This window comes from Apium graveolens, chromosome 9, assembly GCF_009905375.1.
Source record: "Apium graveolens cultivar Ventura chromosome 9, ASM990537v1, whole genome shotgun sequence".
Taxonomy (NCBI): Eukaryota; Viridiplantae; Streptophyta; class Magnoliopsida; order Apiales; family Apiaceae; genus Apium; species Apium graveolens.
The window spans coordinates 9,321,412-9,339,995 of record NC_133655.1 but is presented as its reverse complement, the minus strand read 5'-3'; the positions used below and the strand labels follow the sequence as shown (position 1 = coordinate 9,339,995).

Below are 18,584 nucleotides of genomic sequence, written 5' to 3'. Positions count from 1 at the left end.
TCATCGACCAAAAGTAGTTGTCGTAAGTCCCTTATATTTCTCATATTGCAATCATTTTGATGCTCAAACTCATCTTTCCCCTAGAGATCACACTCCAAACTAAATATTTTGAATTTACCACCCACTTGAACACATATGTTCTAAAAAAACCCCAAATTTCACAAATCCTAATTTTTCCCCTATTTCACTCCTCTCTCTATCATCGCCGATCACTCTCTCTCCCTATATTGATTCAATTTTTCACCATTACACCACTAATTCGCCGTCGTAGAGTGCTCACGCGCCGAGGTCGGAGAAAGTAGAGATGATTTGGAGGAAGAAAAGAGATGAGACAACGATGTTGCTCGTCTCCACATCGTTAGGATCTACTCTGTCTATATAAAGTGAATACTACACTGTTCACTTAGAATTGACCAAATTCAGAAATTGATATTTTTGTTAATTTTATATAAAAAAAGGCTAAACTTGTTATTAACCCTTCATCGGATCAACGTCAAATAGTTCATAAACTTATAATTATAATTTAGTTTTCCGTGTAATTAAACGTAATTAAAAGGACCGTTACAAAACAGGACCGAGAGTATTTTGCAACGGATAGTTCTAATTTCAAATATTATACACATCAAATTTCTCCTTCAAGAATCTCTCTCTCTCTCGCTCGCTGAAATTAAAACCAACTAACATTCTTTCTTGATTGCGTGTACATTAAATATACAGCAGTATATGAATTTGATTGTTTAAGACATCAATACATACAAGAATGGATCTTGGTTGTTTAGACATGGGTTGTATTGAGAAGCTCAAGAACCATCAATCTTCTTGTGATTCAACTGACTCTCCACTCTCTTCTTCTTCTAAATCTGGAAAGGTATGCGCTTTTAATCTTCTTCAATTATTGAATTATCTTTGTTGTTGCTATATATTATCAATTTATTAAATTGGTTTTGGTATTAGTTTGTCATTTAACTCATTTGATATGTTAGTGAATCATTGGTTTTTGTAGTACTACCTTATGTGCAGGCTATTGTTTGGTCATGTTTGGTTTTGTTTTATAGTTAATGAACATGTTCTTACTGCAAGAATTTGGTATTGGTCAGATAAATGGCGTGGTAACATGTGATTAACTAGTGATAGAGTTGCCTTAGGTCGATAAATGATGCTTTTTTGGTGAGGTATTTGAACATATTTTGATAATGTTTTTCGAGAGTATTTTAGTGATTATGTTGGTATCTTATGATCAGAGTCATGTTTATGCTGAATTGTCAATATCTGGTTAGGATGTAGTTAGAGTGCTGTGTACAGCCAAAATTTAGATAGTCTATTACAGTTGATTATCTTTGACAATCTGTTTGAATATGGTTTAAACTTTCCAAGGGGTATATGGTGACGAAACATGATTGTCCTCAACAATGTATGTAAATTTGTTTGTGGGTGGTTTAAATTAATATGAACTAGATTGGCATTGTGACATACAATGAGACATTCGCTGGCACATTTATGGTTATGCTTTGGTGTGCTCCATTTGACCATATATTTCGAGTACATTTTTTTTTATAATTGAGTTTTTGAATAGTGATCGATAGTGATTGTGGCTTGCGGCTGTCTTCTTATTTATATAGTGCAACCTCTTGTATGAAGTCATTTTACGACTTGCTGATTTCTTCTGATGTCTCTTGTCTGTTGTTCTTGAAACCTGCAGAAGAGAACAGTTAGAGATAGCCACTCATGCTTGAATGGTCTCAGCAAAGTTACATCCCAAATTAAAAAACCCTCCCGTCATAAAGGTTCACCCATTAACTGGTTCCCACGCACAAAGGTTGAATCATACTTGAAAAGGAAAATAAAATTGCTTCAGGAAGTAGATGGGATGAGTTCCACACTTGATGAAACACTGGGTGATTCAAATCCCCATTATTCAAGAGTTTTAAGAGAAAAAATTGCAGTAAGAGAGGCTGCACAAAAGGCAATGGAGGCTCGAAAGGCTGCGCTGCTGGAAGCTTCTTGGTGCCGCATACTTAAAGCATCAGGGTATGTATTTTAATCATTTGTTTCTGTCTTCTTGAAGTAAAAATGCTCAAGGGTTGATTAGCATCCCAAGTACAATATCTGTTTTTTTAGGTATAGAGAGTTTCCTTTTACTCTTTGTTCTTAGCTACAGTAAGGTCTGGACCCTCTACTCCCAGATGTATCACATATTGCTTTCCAAGCTAATTAAATGGCAAAACAATTTCTCGCAGGATTCAAACGAAAGAAGCTGAAACTGTGCTGTTGAAAGCAGAAGATATTGCAGCTGAAGCATTTGAAACTGCAAAGGCTATCGGGGTAATCATGTATGACATACCAGAATATTCTCAAAAACATTATGAAATAGAAACATCAAAGGTAAATGGAGGGGAATCTACAAGACATACTGTCAGGACATCTTTTGAAACTGCATTTGAGGTGGATAAACAAGTAGCTGCAGCTGTTAAAGCTGCATTTATTAAGCTTGCAAATTGTGCATATAAAGATGAAATCAAGGAGATGTTGCGAACAATAAGTCACAATCCAGAAATAGATGATGGTAATGTTGAGGGGTTATCTTCAGAATGTGAATCTGATACTGGGTCAGAACTTGAATCAGCATCTGTCAATGCTGTAGTGTTGGTTGGCAAGTCAAGACAACGAAAATACAAGGAACAGTTCCCAGAAAACCATCACAGGGCAAAGCTTGTCGACATTATGTTTGAGAGACTTAAATGCCTAAAAGATGAAGAACTTGCATCTTTAGCCACTATTGTTGCAACTTGTGGACGTGCTCTTGCTAAAGCGGAGAATACCGACCAGCATTCCTTAGACGCTGCTTCTAATCATGCACCAGCTTTCAGTCTTTTCAGGAGAGTGTCTTCCTTTGGGACAGGAATAACAAGGCCATATCATACTGATGGGCAGCTGCATAATCAAGTTGGGACGGAACTTCCTAGCCTAGACAAGTTCTTCGTGAAGCGTTTGACCAGACTTGAAAGAGAGGTACAAGAAGCTAAAAACTCTAAAAGCAATGAGGTGGGAGAAGAGTACAGGGTACAACAACAGAAGCCAGATCAAGCAAAGGTGTGTTTTGAAGGCAATATATTAAATGTAGACTTGGGTAGTATTCTTGTAAAACACAAGTCTAAGCTCGAGAAGGAAACTGAAGAGGCAAGGGAGAACTCCAGGAAGATGATTATTAGGGATCACGTGATTGAGAAAAGCAGTAATAGTTCATCTGAGGTTGTTCCAGACCTTGGAAGTGTATTAAATAAAAAGCATGTCTCCAAGTTTAAGAAAGAAATTGAAGAGGCCAAAATGGAAAATGGTAAACTATATGAGCCAAATGGCAAGAAAGCTGAAAAGGAGCAAAATTGGTCTTACGGCCAGACACAGCAAGATGGTTCAGAATTTCCAAGCTTAGATAAGACTCTGGTGAAACACATGTCAAGACTTGAAAGAGAAGTACTAGAAGCAAGATATGAAAGAAAATTGGAGCTGAATGAAAGAGATAAAGGTCCTGGCTGTGGTAATAATTCAGCTGTGGTCGTTCCGGACCTTGAAAGTATGCTAACGAGAAAGCATGTCTCTAAGTTTAAGAAGGAAATTGAAGAGGCTAAAAGGGAAAACAGTAAAGTATATGAATCAAATGGTGAGAAAACTGAAAGAGAGCAAAATTGGGCATTTGATCGGACAGAAAAAGATGGGTCATTTCTGAGCTTAGATAAGGCTTTGGTAAAATGCATGTCAAGACTTGAAAGAGAAGTCCTAGAAGCAAGAAATGGAAGGAAAACGCAGCCAGACACAAGTGGTAAGGGCGCTGGCCATACTTCGTTGCCGTCGATCCCAGGTTCTTTAGAAATTTCTTTCAGAGATCAAGTGGGGAAAGAAAATATTGATCTAAATCAGGAAGTTGAAACAACACAAAAGGGGACTCCTTTAGATTGTTCAGTTGATGCGTTAATACCCAATGAACAGTCAATATTGAAATCTGCAGAAGCTCTATCACTTGATCACAATGGACTAGAAAATAGCAAACGACGTGAAAATAGCCTTGACAAGATTTTGATTAAACCACCAGTTCATCGGCTACAAAAGGAGAAATTGAAAGTATTGCCTGTGGGGGGGAGTGATGGAGGAAGCAGTGTCGCAGATTGTGAAAGCTTGGATAAAGTTTTGGTAAAGCGTGTGTCCAGGCTTGAGAAAGAGAAAATGGAGTGTGGGAGAAATCAAGAAGTAATCAGTATAAAGAGAAGTAAGGAAACTAAAACAGAGTTGGAAAACAGCGAAGGAAGTTTGGATCAAATATTAGTTAAACCCAAGTCAAGGCTTGAGAGAGAAAAGATGAATGCTGCTCAGCAATCAGACGATCAGATAATGCCTTCAGCGACTCGCAGGCAGGCAAGGGAGAAAGAAATGCAGCAAGCATGGGGAGGACTAAGCTTAGGAAATTCCTTACGCCCCCGTCAATCTCGGCTTCAACGTGAGAAGGTAATGTTTATAAATGTGGCTTGTTTTTTTGGTACTAAATGTTAGGATATTTTCCATACAAGTCTGACTTATTTCCGCTACTTAGGCTGCTTGGCAAAAAGCTGAGGAAGAGGAAAGGATGAGAGCTAAAGAGCATGTGTGACTTTTTATTCACAACGATTTTACCAAGAGGTTTCAGAAAGAAGTTATCATGAAGCTTAGCGGCAGAATTGTTTTACAAAGCATTTGTTTGATATCATTCATTAGTTCTACAAACAATGATAGATAAGCTTTCTCATTCTTGAATATTTTTTTCTCCCCCACCAGCCCTTTTCTTCTTCTCTTAGGATTGTAAAAACCTGTACTTTTCTTTTAGGGAGCAACTGAATATAGCAGTTCATTTGAGCATTTCAACTGTATATGGGGAAGCTGAAAGTGAGAATAAAATCTTGTACTCTTACTATGTTCTAAGCTCTGGAAGCACTTTTTTAATATTGTGACGTTTTCTTTGTTAACCAGACTTTGGTTCATCTTAACTTTTGGTTTACATCCATATTCTGTTATCATTACTCATAAACAGAAATCTTCAAAAAAATTAGAACTTATTCAAAATTTTCTACAGATGATAAAAACATTAACAGACTGAAATTTTGCGAAAATAGTCTCTTTCTGATGTAGTTAAATGTGCTCACATCTCGTGCGGTAAAATATGCTTACGTCTCAGCATGCTTACGTCTCAGCGGAGGAGATGGACCTCGCGAGTCTAGATGGGGTCGCAAATCGGACGTAAGCGGTGAGGTCATCTTCTAGCGTTTAAGTGCTAAAGCGGACGCTTAAGCGGTTTTAAAAGTGGATCATTAATCGAATTATAAATAAATATATATATTAAAAATAATAAATATTTTTCTAATAAAGAGATAACATTCACTTATTATAATAAACCAATAAAATGATCATTCACAAAGTCATAATTAACTTAAAAAATACAAGTAACATTTAAAAATATCAAATTACACCTTTTCTAAAAATAATATTTTTCTTTTTCTAATTATTTTTAATCCTCATTTAATTTGGTCAAAAACCGTTTAAACGGTCAATATCCACTTAATTCCGCTTAAAGTCGCTTAAACCCGCTTAAACTTTACTAAAAGCTTAACTAACCAATTTTGCTCTAATCCAAGCGTTTTAACCTCCGATTCCGCTTAAGCCCCCGCTAACACGTCTGCTTATTGCGCTTTTTACAACATTGGATGGGGCTATAGTTCCAAGGGGGAACTCTGCTAGGATGTAACACAAACGTATTTGAGATTCAATTCTATGGTACACCCGCAACAATATATTTGACGTGAAAAACTCACGTTACAACTTATATTATTAATCAAAAGTAATTATCAATAATATTTCAATATATAATATCTCAATTGTATCTCAAACTAATACTTATTCATTCAATGCTTGCTATGTATGTTAAGCATATATCAAAATAATAACATGTCTGTATATAGAGCGGACAATCGGGTCGTGTCGTGTACTTTCGTGTCGTGTAATTTCGTGTTTCGTGTACGTAAACATGAAACACATATCCGACCCGAAATGATTTCGTGTACCCATATGTGAAACTCATATCCGATTCGAATCGTGTCGTGTACTTTTCGTGTATATTAAATAAGAAATTAGTATAATATATATATATATACATATAATATATAAAAAATCTATTTTAATGTATAATTTAATGAAATATGGAGAGTGTATATATAAATATATATTTTTACATATTATTCTATAAAAACTTGTAAATATTTATATTATATTTATATTATATACATAAATGTATGCATGTGTTATATATATTAATTTATAAATATATTTATCTCGTGTAATTTCGTGTACCTAAATTGAAATCCATATCCAACACTAAATCTATGTTGTACATTCGTGTTCGTGTACATTCGTGTTTCGTGTACTAAAAATTAAAACCCATATCCGTATTTTTTGTGTCATTTTGTGTCGTATTCATGTGTCGTGTACCAAATTGTCCGCTCTCATCTCCTGTATATATAGTCATGACAAATTTAGGCAACAATTATTCAATCCGATTATAAAAATTATTATCTACCATATAATTAATATCCATTCTAATAATTGTGTATCACCAAACTCATATTCCCTATTGGTTTAAACCCAGCAAATTCGTACCAGCTAAATTATCTGCCAAAGGTCTATGACAGATTGTATGCTATTGGCAGTTTGGGCTCCTTTCTGTTTGCAACTAATAAGAACATACGTAAAAATAGTTAACCCGTCAAACGAGCCAACAGATTTTCAGAGTTCATTACTGCGATAGTTTTTATTGGTTCATTGATCAAACCGGAGATGGTATAGACGAACATCAATTCAATTGATGAAACAAAAACAAATTAAATTAGCCCGTTCGGGCAGAGATTTATGTTCGAATAAGTGTAAAATTAAACAAGTCCCTCGACTTTTAAAGCCGGCTCGTTTAGCTAAACAAGCCAACTCGACTCGACTCGTGAAATTAAATGAGTCGAGTTCGGGAAGAGGTTTAAACTCAATTACTTAAACGCGCCGATTCGACTAGATTAACCTCGCCTCAAATTAGGCCGGACTCGACCCAAATTACAGCACCCTCTTCTCAGTTTCAAAGGTAAAATTTCATCAATTCATTGATTTATTGGATGGATAAAATTTAAAAGTACAGGTACATGTGGAGAAGAGGCCTGAAAAATAATTTACCAAAAACAAGAAAAGTGATGTAAACTTAAGAGTCCATGAAGTTTAGTTGGAAGTTTGGGACCATACCATAACAATTGGTCCCCAACATTGTACTTTGAGATGGATTGTACTTTAACAGTTCACAAGTATGATGAGTCTTTTGTTGTTTGGTGAATTAGATTAAAAAGAAAAGGAAAATTGTTAAGGCCTCAAAAAAGTAGAATTTCCCAGTTGTTTCTCACACACACAAATCTTGCTTGTGGTTTTAGGGGTCATTGCTGATTAGTCAGTGAACCCCACTTCACACGCCATGACTTTCTTTCCCCTGGTTCTAATTATTCTACTGTGTCTGTAACTGATTATGCTGTACATATACAATCTTTAATCTTGTTTTCTTTTGTAGTATTTGACAATTGACCATTGAACTTTCAACTCTCCTCTCTCAGCAGCCTCTCTCTCTTCTCTCTCTCTCTCTCTCACACACACACACACCCCCTCTCTCTCTCTACTATATCTCCCCTTTGAATTTCCAATCTCTCCCTCCCCCCCCCCTCTCTCTCTCTACAATGGCTACAACCTTTGTCCTCTTCATCTTCCTTGTATCTGTCCCTTCCATTCTCTGCAACTCTGAAGGTAAAGTTCACAACTTTGAAGTCTGCTTCGAATATTGTGATTTGCTATTTAATATTTCAATCCATGCCATCACATTTTCTTGTTTTAGGTTATTACTTATTACTTATACAATTAAGTTTCTTGAATTTTGTAAATACCCATGTATTTAAATCATGTCCTTGTGGTTTGTTTTGTTTTTTTCAGGAAATGCTTTACATGTTTTAAGAACTAGACTTTCTGACCCAAATAATGTTCTGCAAAGTTGGGACCCAACTCTTGTCAATCCTTGTACCTGGTTCCATGTTACTTGCAACAACGAAAATTCCGTTACTCGTTTGTAAGATCATTGCATTTATATTAATTGTTGCACTTTCGTTTCTTTTAATTATTTTCGGGTTTTGTTAAACCTTTGGATCAGCTGGGTACTCTCAGTATTGTGTTCATACCTTTTATGACCTAGTGATATTATGTTATGGAGCTCATACTCGTATTGCTTCAACAATTTTCACACCAAGAAATTGGATCACTCTTGCGAATAATAAGTAGATATAATTTAATTGAAATAACCAGTATTTCTTCTATATGAAAATCAAGTGTCGAGCTCAGATATATGGTTGCAAAAATAGTAGGTAGTATTATACAAAGACTTGTGCCCAACTTAGAACAGACTTTACAATGAGAAATGGTGATTTGGATGCAAATCACTAGTGACGTTTTGGATACAACTCATCCCTTACAGTCACACAAATCACGAGCAATTTGCTAAATTAACAACTCTCCTAGTTTTAGTAAATGGGCTTAATTGGAGCATGTATATTAAACATTATTTCTTGTGAATTTCAGGGACTTGGGCAATTCTAATTTTTCAGGAACATTAGGTTCGGAGCTTGGCGAACTTAAGAACCTCCAATACCTGTACTACCTTAAGCATTCTTCATCTGATATATACTGTCTTTGCCTTTTATATTTCATGCTTGGTTGATATGCGTAAAGCTAAAGAACTAATCGAATATTAAAAAACAGAATAGTTTTACTTTAGTTTGATTTCTGCACTTTTTTCCTATGTGACTGTTATCTCAAGACTGATTCATAAAAATATTCAATCTTTCATCACAGCAAATTGCTTGATTACCTCACATAAACATTCCCTGGGTCTCTATTAGTGAACATATCACTTCTCTTATTAAAAAGTTTGTGCATGTTGAAGTTATGTGTTCTTTATTGATTTCAGGGAACTTTATCGGAATAACATTGATGGAAAAATTCCGAAGGAGTTGGGTAAATTGAAAAACCTTATCAGCTTGGATTTGTATAACAACAAATTTGAAGGGAGAATCCCGAAGTCTTTAGCTAAATTGAAGTCTCTAAGATTTTTGTAAGCATTTTCTAGTTTAAGTTGCGATCAATAGAGACTTGCAAGTTTTAAATTACATGCAATACTACTTATGGAATACAAAGAACAAAATGCTTATATCCTGTTTCAATATTTTTTTTAATTACAGACGGCTAAATGATAACAATCTCTCTGGACCTATTCCGAGAAAACTAGCCAAACTTACCAACCTCAAAGTTTTGTAAGTATAGATTGAAAAACGTATCATTCACTTTGTGTATATGAGATCTTAATAAATATGCTTCTATATGTATTACAGTGATGTATCTAATAACAACCTTTGTGGAACAATTCCTGTTGATGGCCCTTTTGCAAATTTCCCCATAAAAAGGTAAAGTTTCAATTACTTCAAACCTATTTAACATGAAAATTTTGTTTGTGACATCAAAGGATTCAGACCAACCAACTTATACATCATTCTTGAATAAAACATGTCTGTATTACTTCGATGCCCCACTCCCAGATCCTTGTGAACATATATAAATTATCCAAGCAGAAATTGTGCTTAGATTTGAGGAATACAATTTAAACATCACACATAAGTCAATACCCCTGAGAACGTTAGTTTGAGCGCATGAGTTCATATATGAAGATCAGTGTATCAATTTGAAAGATGTAAGCACTTGGGCCGTCAATAAGGCTAATAAAGGCTACTTGGAGTGAGCTTTTGCTTCATAATGAACATTCCGCGAGTTGTTTTTTAAGTTGTTGCTATGAAGTGTAAATGACCTTAAACATTATCTGAACTTATAGTTTGTTATTTTGTTTAACTATGATTTGTCTGATGTAATGTGGGACAGTTTCTTGTCAATCTTAGTGATTGAACTCGTGCCATTTTATTTTGCAGCTTTGAGAACAATAGGCTTAACGGACCAGAGCTGAAAGGACTGGTTCCCTATGACTTCGGATGCTAAAAACTGCACTGAGGTTTCACAGATTTGTGTGGATTACCACGTTGTAGCAATAGTGGTCATACATACGTAATATATCTAGCTTGTATGCACTTGGCAATAAATTTATAATGCGCATAACATTTGTCTTTCTATGGGTAATTTTACTGTATAAGATTACAGAGTGGGGGAACTTGCACTAAATACTGCTATCATTAATATTATACAATCATTTAGATAGTAGTGACTAGGAACTCTGCTTTGGCTTCCTTTGTATTATACTATTCTATGTCGCTACATGTTCTCCTTGAAAACAGTCTTTGATTCCTTGAAAATTTACTTACATTTGTTCTGAACACATCTGATTGTCCTCGTACTCTACTTCTGAGTTCTGAGTACATCTTATCCCTGTTCTCTATTCTTTATCGAGGCATGCCGAGGTTCGAGTACATCTCATCCCAATTCTCTACTTCCGGGGATATACCAAATATGTTTGGATTGAATTAAGCATCTTTTCTCGTTCATGTTGGTCATGGCATTTACTTAGTAGGGAAGAAAGCCACAAATTTGAACTTACACATGACTCGTGTTAAACAGTGTACTCAGTATTGAAGAGTTACTTGTATATCTACTTGTTCTTTAAAACAATTTGTGACTGCTAACCAAGTTGTATTTATGCCAACATATTCTGACCAACAGTTTAATATTTCTTCATAAATCTGGAAAGCTGTTCTCCAAATTTCAGAGTCCATGTGACTAGAAGCTCAAAAGTGGAAGAATCATGTGAAAATTGGATATTGAACCAGCAACCAAAGACTATGCTCACGGTAGAACCCCTACAAGAACACTAATGTAGGAATAGACGAGCTGTTTTTTTTTTTGCTGACTGGGACCTCCGGGAATCTCGGAAGGAGTATAAGAGCTCAATATTACGCTAGTTTCGTTAATCTATTTACCCGTTTTTCTTTGAGGTGCCTCTCAGTTCTTTAAGTTGCAACAAGTTTACAAAAATAATAAAAATTTATAAAATACAAATCAAATACAGGCACTGCTTTACTCCCCTATTTTCATTAGATATTAATTGTTCACATCACTTACACATTTAATATAGATAAGAATTGGATGGGAAGAAGATAATATTTATTATAATATATTTGTTATAATGTTTTACTGATAGAACCAAGACAAAAAAAATTATGTGAATGTTACACTTACACCCATTTAGAATTTTTATTCATTTTAAAAAATTATGACAGATAATTAACAATGCTTGCTAGGATTCAAGTTTTTTGATGAAATCATAAAACAAACTTCGCAAGCTAACATTGAACAATATTTCATTGTGATTTGGGACCGGTTCTAAAAAAATTAAGTCAATTTCAACACTTTGTGTTTGTAAGAAACATACACGCTATTATAGCCAAAATTTGGTACAAAAGTTATCCGGGTCAAATCCGGATCGACATAATTCAATTTGGGCGAATGCCAAGAAAACGGGTTTTGGCAGACGGTCAAGGACGGACGACCAAGGAAGATCGGCCAAGAAAATGAGTTTTCGTGGCTGGGTTGGCACGAGGTCAAGCCCTTGGACAGGTTGGCGCGAGCCAAAGCCCTTGAACAAGTTAGGGCGCACCCTCTTAATAAGAGAAATCAAAGGATTGATGACAAGGGTGACGCCAAGAGAAACACTTAGGCGCACCCTCACTCTCAGTTTGTCACAGAACTTGACTTGAACATGCTGCTTGATGGACTGCTTGGACACTTGGGGAAGAACAATCAATGAACGCTTGGACAATAGAGAAGGCGCTCCCTCCCCTCAGGGAAGGAGGCGCGCCCTCATGATCTTAAGGACCTTCAATGTGCTCTGGAAAGAGCGTAGGGCGCGCCCTATGTGGGAAATGGTTCTGGACAGGTTCCAGACATGGCTGCTTGGACGGATTACGTGGAAGGCTCAAGGAAGATGGAGTTAATTATGACTAACGTATTTGATGCAGGTACTCTATTGAAGAACTCCTTCCTGTAGCACATGTACAGAAAAGGCGGTGTCCGTGGTCAGAGACCTCCAGGGGTATGCCTGGACTGAAGGCCTCCTCCTGTAGTCAATGGGTGTCCTCATTGGGGATGTGGGGTGAAATTTGGTGTGTGCTTTGGGAGCTCTGTCTCTGTAGTCAACGGGTGTCCTCGTTGGGAGACTTTGGAGTATCCTGCACTTTGCACCCAAAAGCTTGGGATCACTTGTTCCTGCAATCTGGTAGGGGCTCCTTACCGGGGGGCAAGGATACGTCCAACATTTGGGGTGAACCACGGCTATACCTGCGTCCGCGGACTAGAGAAACAGCTGGTAGCGGAGGGTTATCCTTGGTCAGGGAGATACCTTATCCGTGAAGTCTCGAAGCTGCGGACGAGCCTTGGGCCTTTGTGGTTGGGCCTCATCGGCGGACATTCCTAAAGCTAGTAGAAGACGGTTTCCAGTGGGTTTCCTACTGGGCCTCAGGATAAGAAATCAAAGCCCGTTAGGTTTCTTGTTCCCCAAGAACTACGTGGGCTTGATTCCCTATAAATAGGGATACGTAGACAAATTGTAAGGGGTCGAAAGCGAGAGGCTTAAGGAGCCACCATCAACCCTAAGCAATCTCAGCCCCCAATAATCACCACCACCAAACACTGTTCATACTTCCCGACGAACACTGTTCATCGGATCCACCATGTACTGTTCACGTTTCCGATAAAGAACCACCGTCATAGATCTTGTTTCCGCCCACGAACCTCAAATTTTTTTGTTACCAAATTCCTCCGTCACACGCAAATGGAGATATTCAACGAACTAATTTCCTAACCAGAAAATAAATTTATATAATGGATCTCCCCCAGATAATAATAAGCGATCATTATATAGTATTGATCCAGTGACTGGGTTATGCAATATTATTTCATGAAAATATTATTTTCAGAGATCTTTTTAACTTTCTAAATATAAAAAAGGATGAAAAAACAAAAATATCTCCACAAATACACATCAACAAACATGAAATAAATTAATAAAATGGTACTAGCCTCAAACCCGTACGACGCACGGTTGTTTTAACTAATTGCTATTTTATTATATATTAAACTGTTATAGCAAGGGCATTGTCATATTGCTGACAAGGAAAAATAATAAACTCTGATATGCTAAACTCTGACTGATATGCTAAACTCTGATATGTTAAACTCTGATTAAACTCTGATATAAACTCTGATATGCCAGCTCAGTTCCAACACATGCCAGCTCAGCAAAAGTTAGTTACAGATTAGGTCATTCCATTTTGGCGGGAAATTCTGTTAGGATTCTGTTACATTGTTTTTCTTTTCTCTCAATGTATAAGTACTGGATTGATATATAAGATTGGGTTATGAATAAAAAATGTTGAAAATTTAATCTCTCTTCTCATCTCTTTTTCTCTCTATCTCTCTATCTGTTAATTCTTCTTCTTCGTTTTCCGAATTAGTTCATCTAGCTTCATCAGAGCTTAAGTTCGGCTAATCAGATTGTTCCTTCGATTGTAAAGATTGATAATTCTATCTTCAATCTTTATCATTGGTATCAGAGCATTTTGATTCTGTTAAATATATACGTATACAATACATACACTCGTTTGTACACTGGCTAAAACAAGGAAAGCAGCATCCATGGAAGATCATGTCAAGATCATGGAGAAGAAACTGAAAACATATAATCAGAGATAGGATTTATAAAACAAAAAGTTTGAAGATACGCTTATGAGATTGATGTAGTCGATTGATGAAATTAAGTCTCAAATGAAAGGTGCAAGCACGTTTAGGAACCATGGTGATGCTCACGATAGAGATGATGATCAGGTCATTGTTACTGAAACAAGTACTAATCGATCATTTAAGTTCACTCCAAAACTAGATTTTCCTAAATTTGATGGGTCAAACCCTAGGAATTGGATTAAGAAGTGCACTAGATACTTTGATTTGTGTAAAATTGTATCTGATCAAAAAGTTAGTCTAGTTTTCACTGTATATGGTTGATAAGGCTGAAACTTGGGTGACTAGTTACTTAGCTGTGAGGAAGTTTGTGGAGTGGGATGATTTCATAATTGACCTGATATCTAGGTTCAGAGATGATAGTGCTGGTAAAATTGGTGAGCAATTCAATAAGTTGCAACAGACAGGATTATTAGAGGATTATATTGATGAATTTGAAGATGTAAGATCACTGATGTTGCAATATAATCATGTGCTACCAGATTCTTATGTTCTAGATAGTTTTGTTGGAGGATTGAAGGCTACTGTGAAGCCTTTTGTGAAAGCTTTTAAGCATGCAAACATTGTAGATGCAATTGAATATGCAAGATTGAAAGAAGAATCTCTTGTTGTTTCTTATAAATCCACAAAACCAAACAACTATTCTACATATAGTCAGCCAAAAACAGGTCAAAACATACCCTTACTAGCTAATACAGGTCCACCTTTGTTACCAACTCCAAAATTTAAGCAAGGATCAGATACTGTAAAAGGAAATAATAAATTTAGGTTCATTCCTGCTGATGTTAGGGCTGAAAAAATAGCAAAAGGTCCTTGCTATTACTGTGATCAGTCTTATGAGAGAGGTCATAAGTGCAAGTTTAAAGAACCTCAGCTGTTTACAGTGGAGGTGCCAGGGGAATTAGTGAGTTCTGAGATGGATCTGAAGGGTGATGAGTTGACTAATGAAAGTTGTTATGAAGTCAATGGTGATGTAGAGCCTGTAATATCAGTTAATGCTTTAGCAGGTAACCAAAATTTTCAGACTATGAGATTAAAAGGGGTTTTATGGGAAAACCAATGCACATTTTGGTTGATTCTGGAAGCACACACAATTTCTTGGATATTAACTTTGCAAACAAGTTGGGATGCAAAGTAGAAGAGGTTACAGCACAGGCAATTATTGTAGCAGATGGTAATCACATTGTCTGTAAACATGTGTGTAAAGAGTTCTCCTGGATTATGAATGGCAAGGAATTTACAACATAAGTGATGTTAATTTCTTTGGGAAGTTGTGATATGGTCTTAGGAATTCAGTGGTTATCAACTATTGGGACCAGTTTATTGGGATTTCAAGAAATTAAAAATGAAGTTTATTCTTGATGATGAACAGATATCTTTGAAAGGTATTCCTCAGAAAGAAGGTTAAGGTGATTGAAGGGAATCCTTCTGTCAAGCTTATGAAGAATGCTGCTCACTGTTGTCTTATTCAAGTGAGGTCATTATCTTCAGTGCTCTTGTGCAATAAAGAAGTGCACTCAAAGATGGATTCACCAAATACAGAAGTGCACTCAAAGAGGGATTCACCAGCCCCTTCTATAGAAGATTGCTTAAAGTTTCAGAAACTGAAACAGACATATGTGTCTGTATTTGATGAACCTAAAGATTTGCCACCAATTAGAGGAATATTTGATCACAAAATTCCTTTAAAAGAAGGTGAGGGACCAGTGAATATCAGGCCTTATAGATATCCTTTGAAGAAAAGGGACATTATTGAACAACTTATTCAATAAATGCTAGAAAGAGGTATAATTCAGGACATCTGTTCACATTTTGCTTCTCCAGTAGTTTTGGTAGGGAAAAAGATGGTACTTGGAGGTTATGCATAGATTATAGGGAACTTAATAGAAAAACTATTAAAGACAAGTTCCCTATTCCAGTAATTGATGAGCTTATTGATGAATTATCAGGTGCTAAAGTCTTCAGTAAATTGGATCTCAGGTCAGGGTATCATCAACTAAGGCTACATCCTGATGATGTTTTTAAAACTGCATTTAAAACACACACTGGACATTATGAGTTCTTGGTTATGCCTTTTGGCTTAACCAATGCTCCAGCCTCATTTCAAAGCTGGATGAATGCTATTTTTAGGCCTTTGTTAAGGAAATTTGTTATGGTATTCTTTGATGATGTGTTGGTATATAGTAAGAATCTTTAAGAGCATTGGTTACATCTGGAAGCAGTTTTACAGTTGATGAGTAAAAATGACATGCATATTAAGCCAAGTGTTTCTTTGTTGTCAAAAAGATTGAGTATCTAGGGCATTTTATTTCAGAAAGGTATAGAAACTGATCCTCAGAAGCTAGCTGTTGTTAATAGTTGGCAATTTCCCACCACTGTGAAAGAGTTAAGGGGATTTTTAGGATTAGCTGGCTATTATAGAAAGTTTGTTAAGGATTATGCTTTGATTAGCAAGCCTTTAACTGATTTGCTGAGAATTGGAGAATTTCAATGGTCTACAGAAGCTCAACATGCTTTTGAAAAACTTAAACAGGCTCTTACTACAGCTCCAGTGTTGGTTGTTCCTGATTTTGAAGAGACATTTGTCATAGAGACAGATGCATCCAAGAGAGGGATTGGTGCTGTTTTAATGCAAAGAAATCACCCTTTAGCATTTATCAGTAGATCTTTAGGTCCTAAATGGCAAAAATTGTCTGTTTATGAGAAAGAATTACTAGCCATAGTTTTTTCAGTTCAGAAATGGGAACAATATCTATCTAGTGGCCATTTTATCATTAAGACAGATCAGAAAAGCTTAAAATGGTTATTGCAACAAAAGGTTTCCACTCCTTTTCAATAGTTCTAGCTATCAAAACTACTTGGTTTTGATTATGAGATTCAATATAAGCATGGTAAAGAAAATATAGCTGCAGATGCATTGTCAAGGGCAAAAGGAGTTGAGATTCTTTGTTTGCCCATTTCTGTAGTAGCTTCTAATCTAGAAGATCTAATCAAGGACAGTTATAAGGATGATCAATGGCTTGAAGGTATTCTGCAATCTTTTCAGAGAAATGAGAATGTGGACCATTTTTCCTTTCTAGATGGTTTGTTAAGGAAGAATAATAAACTTGTAATTGGAAACTCAGGAGATATTCAGACAAAAATTATCAGTTGGCATCATTCATCTGCTGAAGGAGGTCATTCAGGGAGGGATTTAACTTTGAAAAGACTTAAAAACCTATTCTATTAGAAAGAAATGTCTGTGCAAGTGAGTCAATTCATTCAAAATTGTCAAGTCTGTCAAATGAATAAGGCTGACTTAGCTGCTTATCCTGGCTTATTACAACCATTGCCAATTCCCAATGAGATATGGACAAATATTTCTATGGATTTCATCACCGGCTTACCTAAATCTCAAGGTAAAACTGTTATCCTTGTAGTGATGGATAGATTGAGCAAATATGCTCATTTCATGGCCCTTCCTCATCCATATACTGCAGTTGAAGTGGCTTAGGTTTACTTAGACAATGTTTTTAAACTGCATGGTTGGCCTAGATTTATAGTAAGTGATAAAGACAGTGTTTTCCTAAGTACCTTCTGGCAAAGTCTCTTCTATATTCATGGTACTGACTTTCTACTATCATCAGCTTACCATCCTGCTACTGATGGCCAAACATAGGTTGTTAACAGGTGCCTTGAAAATTATTTGAGATGTATGTGCAGTACTAATGAAAGGGATTGGAATTCTTGGTTACCATTATCAGAATGGTGGTATAATACTCATTTTCATACGGCTATTAGGATGACACCTTATGAGGTAGTTTATGGTCAACCTCCTCCATTATATTTGCCTTATTTGCCTGGGGAAGTTTTGAATGATGAGGTTGACAGGAGTTTGCAAAGAAGGGAACAAATTTTGATTGATCTTAAAAATTATTTGACTAAGGCTCAACAGAGAATGAAGAACCAAGCTGATAAGCATAGATCTGACAGAAATTTTTCAATAAGTGATTGGGTTTGGTTGAAACTTCAGCCTTATAAACAACAGTCTGTGCAGTATAGAGCTAATAATAAACTTCCTGCAAAGTTTTATGGTCCTTTTCAGGTCATTGCTAAGATTGGAAAGGTGGCTTATAAGCTCAAACTTCCATCATCTGTTGGTATACATGATGTCTTTCATGTTTCTCAGCTTAAGGTTTTTCATGGAGATCTTCCATTAATTGTTACTTTGCCTACATCAAAAGAAACTGCAGCTAAAACTAGAATGCCTCAGGCTATTCTGGATAGAAGAGTTCAGAAAGTTCACAATGCTATTGAAGTGCAGTTCTTGGTGTATTGGAAAGGCTTGCCAGAATCTGAAGCAACTTGGGAAGTGGCTGCTGATTTTGTTAATCAATTCCCGGAATTTCTTTACTATTGATGACTTGAGGACAAGTCTTTGAGAAGCAGGGAGATATGTTATAGCAAGGGCATTGCCATATTGCTGACAAGGAAAAATAATAAACTCTGATATGCTAAACTCTGATATGCTAAACTCTGACTGATATGCCAAACTCTGATATGCTAAACACTGATTAAACTCTGATATGCCAGCTCAGGTTCAGCACATGCCAGCTCAGCAAAAGTTAGTTACAGATTAGGTCATTCCATTTTGGCGGGAAATTCTGTTAGGATTCTGTTACATTGTTTTTCTTTTCTCTCAATGTATAAGTACTGGATTGATATAT

At 36.2% G+C, this 18,584-nt stretch overlaps 4 protein-coding genes across 5 annotated transcripts; all 4 read left to right on the top strand.

Moving 5' to 3' along the window:
- The first annotated feature begins 620 nt into the window (after positions 1-620).
- LOC141682541 (uncharacterized) lies at positions 621-4,939 on the top strand. Its single transcript, XM_074487227.1, has 4 exons — positions 621-868; positions 1,700-2,028; positions 2,238-4,497; positions 4,583-4,939. The coding sequence occupies exons 1-4, from the start codon at positions 761-763 to the stop codon at positions 4,637-4,639; spliced, it is 2,754 nt and encodes a 917-aa protein (XP_074343328.1). The 5' UTR covers positions 621-760; the 3' UTR covers positions 4,640-4,939.
- A 2,726-nt stretch (positions 4,940-7,665) lies between these two features.
- LOC141684624 (leucine-rich repeat protein 1-like) lies at positions 7,666-10,465 on the top strand. Of its 2 annotated transcripts, XM_074489686.1 has the most exons (7): positions 7,672-7,845; positions 8,029-8,161; positions 8,668-8,739; positions 9,056-9,199; positions 9,327-9,398; positions 9,477-9,548; positions 10,065-10,465. In XM_074489686.1, exons 1-7 carry the CDS (start codon positions 7,779-7,781, stop codon positions 10,129-10,131), a joined length of 627 nt encoding a protein of 208 aa, XP_074345787.1. In that variant the 5' UTR covers positions 7,672-7,778; the 3' UTR covers positions 10,132-10,465. The 2 variants fall into 2 exon arrangements, with proteins under 2 accessions (XP_074345788.1, XP_074345787.1); XM_074489687.1 differs by lacking the exon at positions 8,668-8,739 and having other exon boundaries at positions 7,666-7,845.
- A 3,669-nt stretch (positions 10,466-14,134) lies between these two features.
- LOC141684986 (uncharacterized) lies at positions 14,135-16,717 on the top strand. The gene is made up of 4 exons (XM_074490115.1): positions 14,135-14,885; positions 15,370-15,573; positions 15,675-16,054; positions 16,193-16,717. Exons 1-4 carry the CDS (start codon positions 14,135-14,137, stop codon positions 16,715-16,717), a joined length of 1,860 nt encoding a protein of 619 aa, XP_074346216.1.
- A 942-nt stretch (positions 16,718-17,659) lies between these two features.
- On the top strand, positions 17,660-18,277 carry LOC141684985 (uncharacterized). Its single transcript, XM_074490114.1, has one exon. The coding sequence runs from the start codon at positions 17,660-17,662 to the stop codon at positions 18,275-18,277; it is 618 nt and encodes a 205-aa protein (XP_074346215.1).
- The last annotated feature ends 307 nt before the right edge of the window (positions 18,278-18,584 follow it).

Bases quoted from the DNA above. Each gene is read 5' to 3' on its own strand.
- LOC141682541 (XM_074487227.1), top strand. From the start codon at position 761: ATGGATCTTGGTTGTTTAGACATGGGTTGTATTGAGAAGCTCAAGAAC. The intron at 869-1,699 runs GTATGCGCTTTT...TGAAACCTGCAG, and splicing joins CTTCTTCTAAATCTGGAAAG to AAGAGAACAGTTAGAGATAG. The intron at 4,498-4,582 runs GTAATGTTTATA...TCCGCTACTTAG, and splicing joins CTCGGCTTCAACGTGAGAAG to GCTGCTTGGCAAAAAGCTGA.
- LOC141684624 (XM_074489686.1), top strand. From the start codon at position 7,779: ATGGCTACAACCTTTGTCCTCTTCATCTTCCTTGTATCTGTCCCTTCC. The intron at 8,162-8,667 runs GTAAGATCATTG...TGTGAATTTCAG, and splicing joins GAAAATTCCGTTACTCGTTT to GGACTTGGGCAATTCTAATT. The intron at 9,200-9,326 runs GTAAGCATTTTC...TTTTAATTACAG, and splicing joins TTGAAGTCTCTAAGATTTTT to ACGGCTAAATGATAACAATC.
- LOC141684986 (XM_074490115.1), top strand. From the start codon at position 14,135: ATGGTTGATAAGGCTGAAACTTGGGTGACTAGTTACTTAGCTGTGAGG. The intron at 14,886-15,369 runs GTAACCAAAATT...CATTATCTTCAG, and splicing joins ATCAGTTAATGCTTTAGCAG to TGCTCTTGTGCAATAAAGAA. The intron at 15,574-15,674 runs GTGAGGGACCAG...GGTATAATTCAG, and splicing joins CAAAATTCCTTTAAAAGAAG to GACATCTGTTCACATTTTGC.
- LOC141684985 (XM_074490114.1), top strand. From the start codon at position 17,660: ATGACACCTTATGAGGTAGTTTATGGTCAACCTCCTCCATTATATTTG.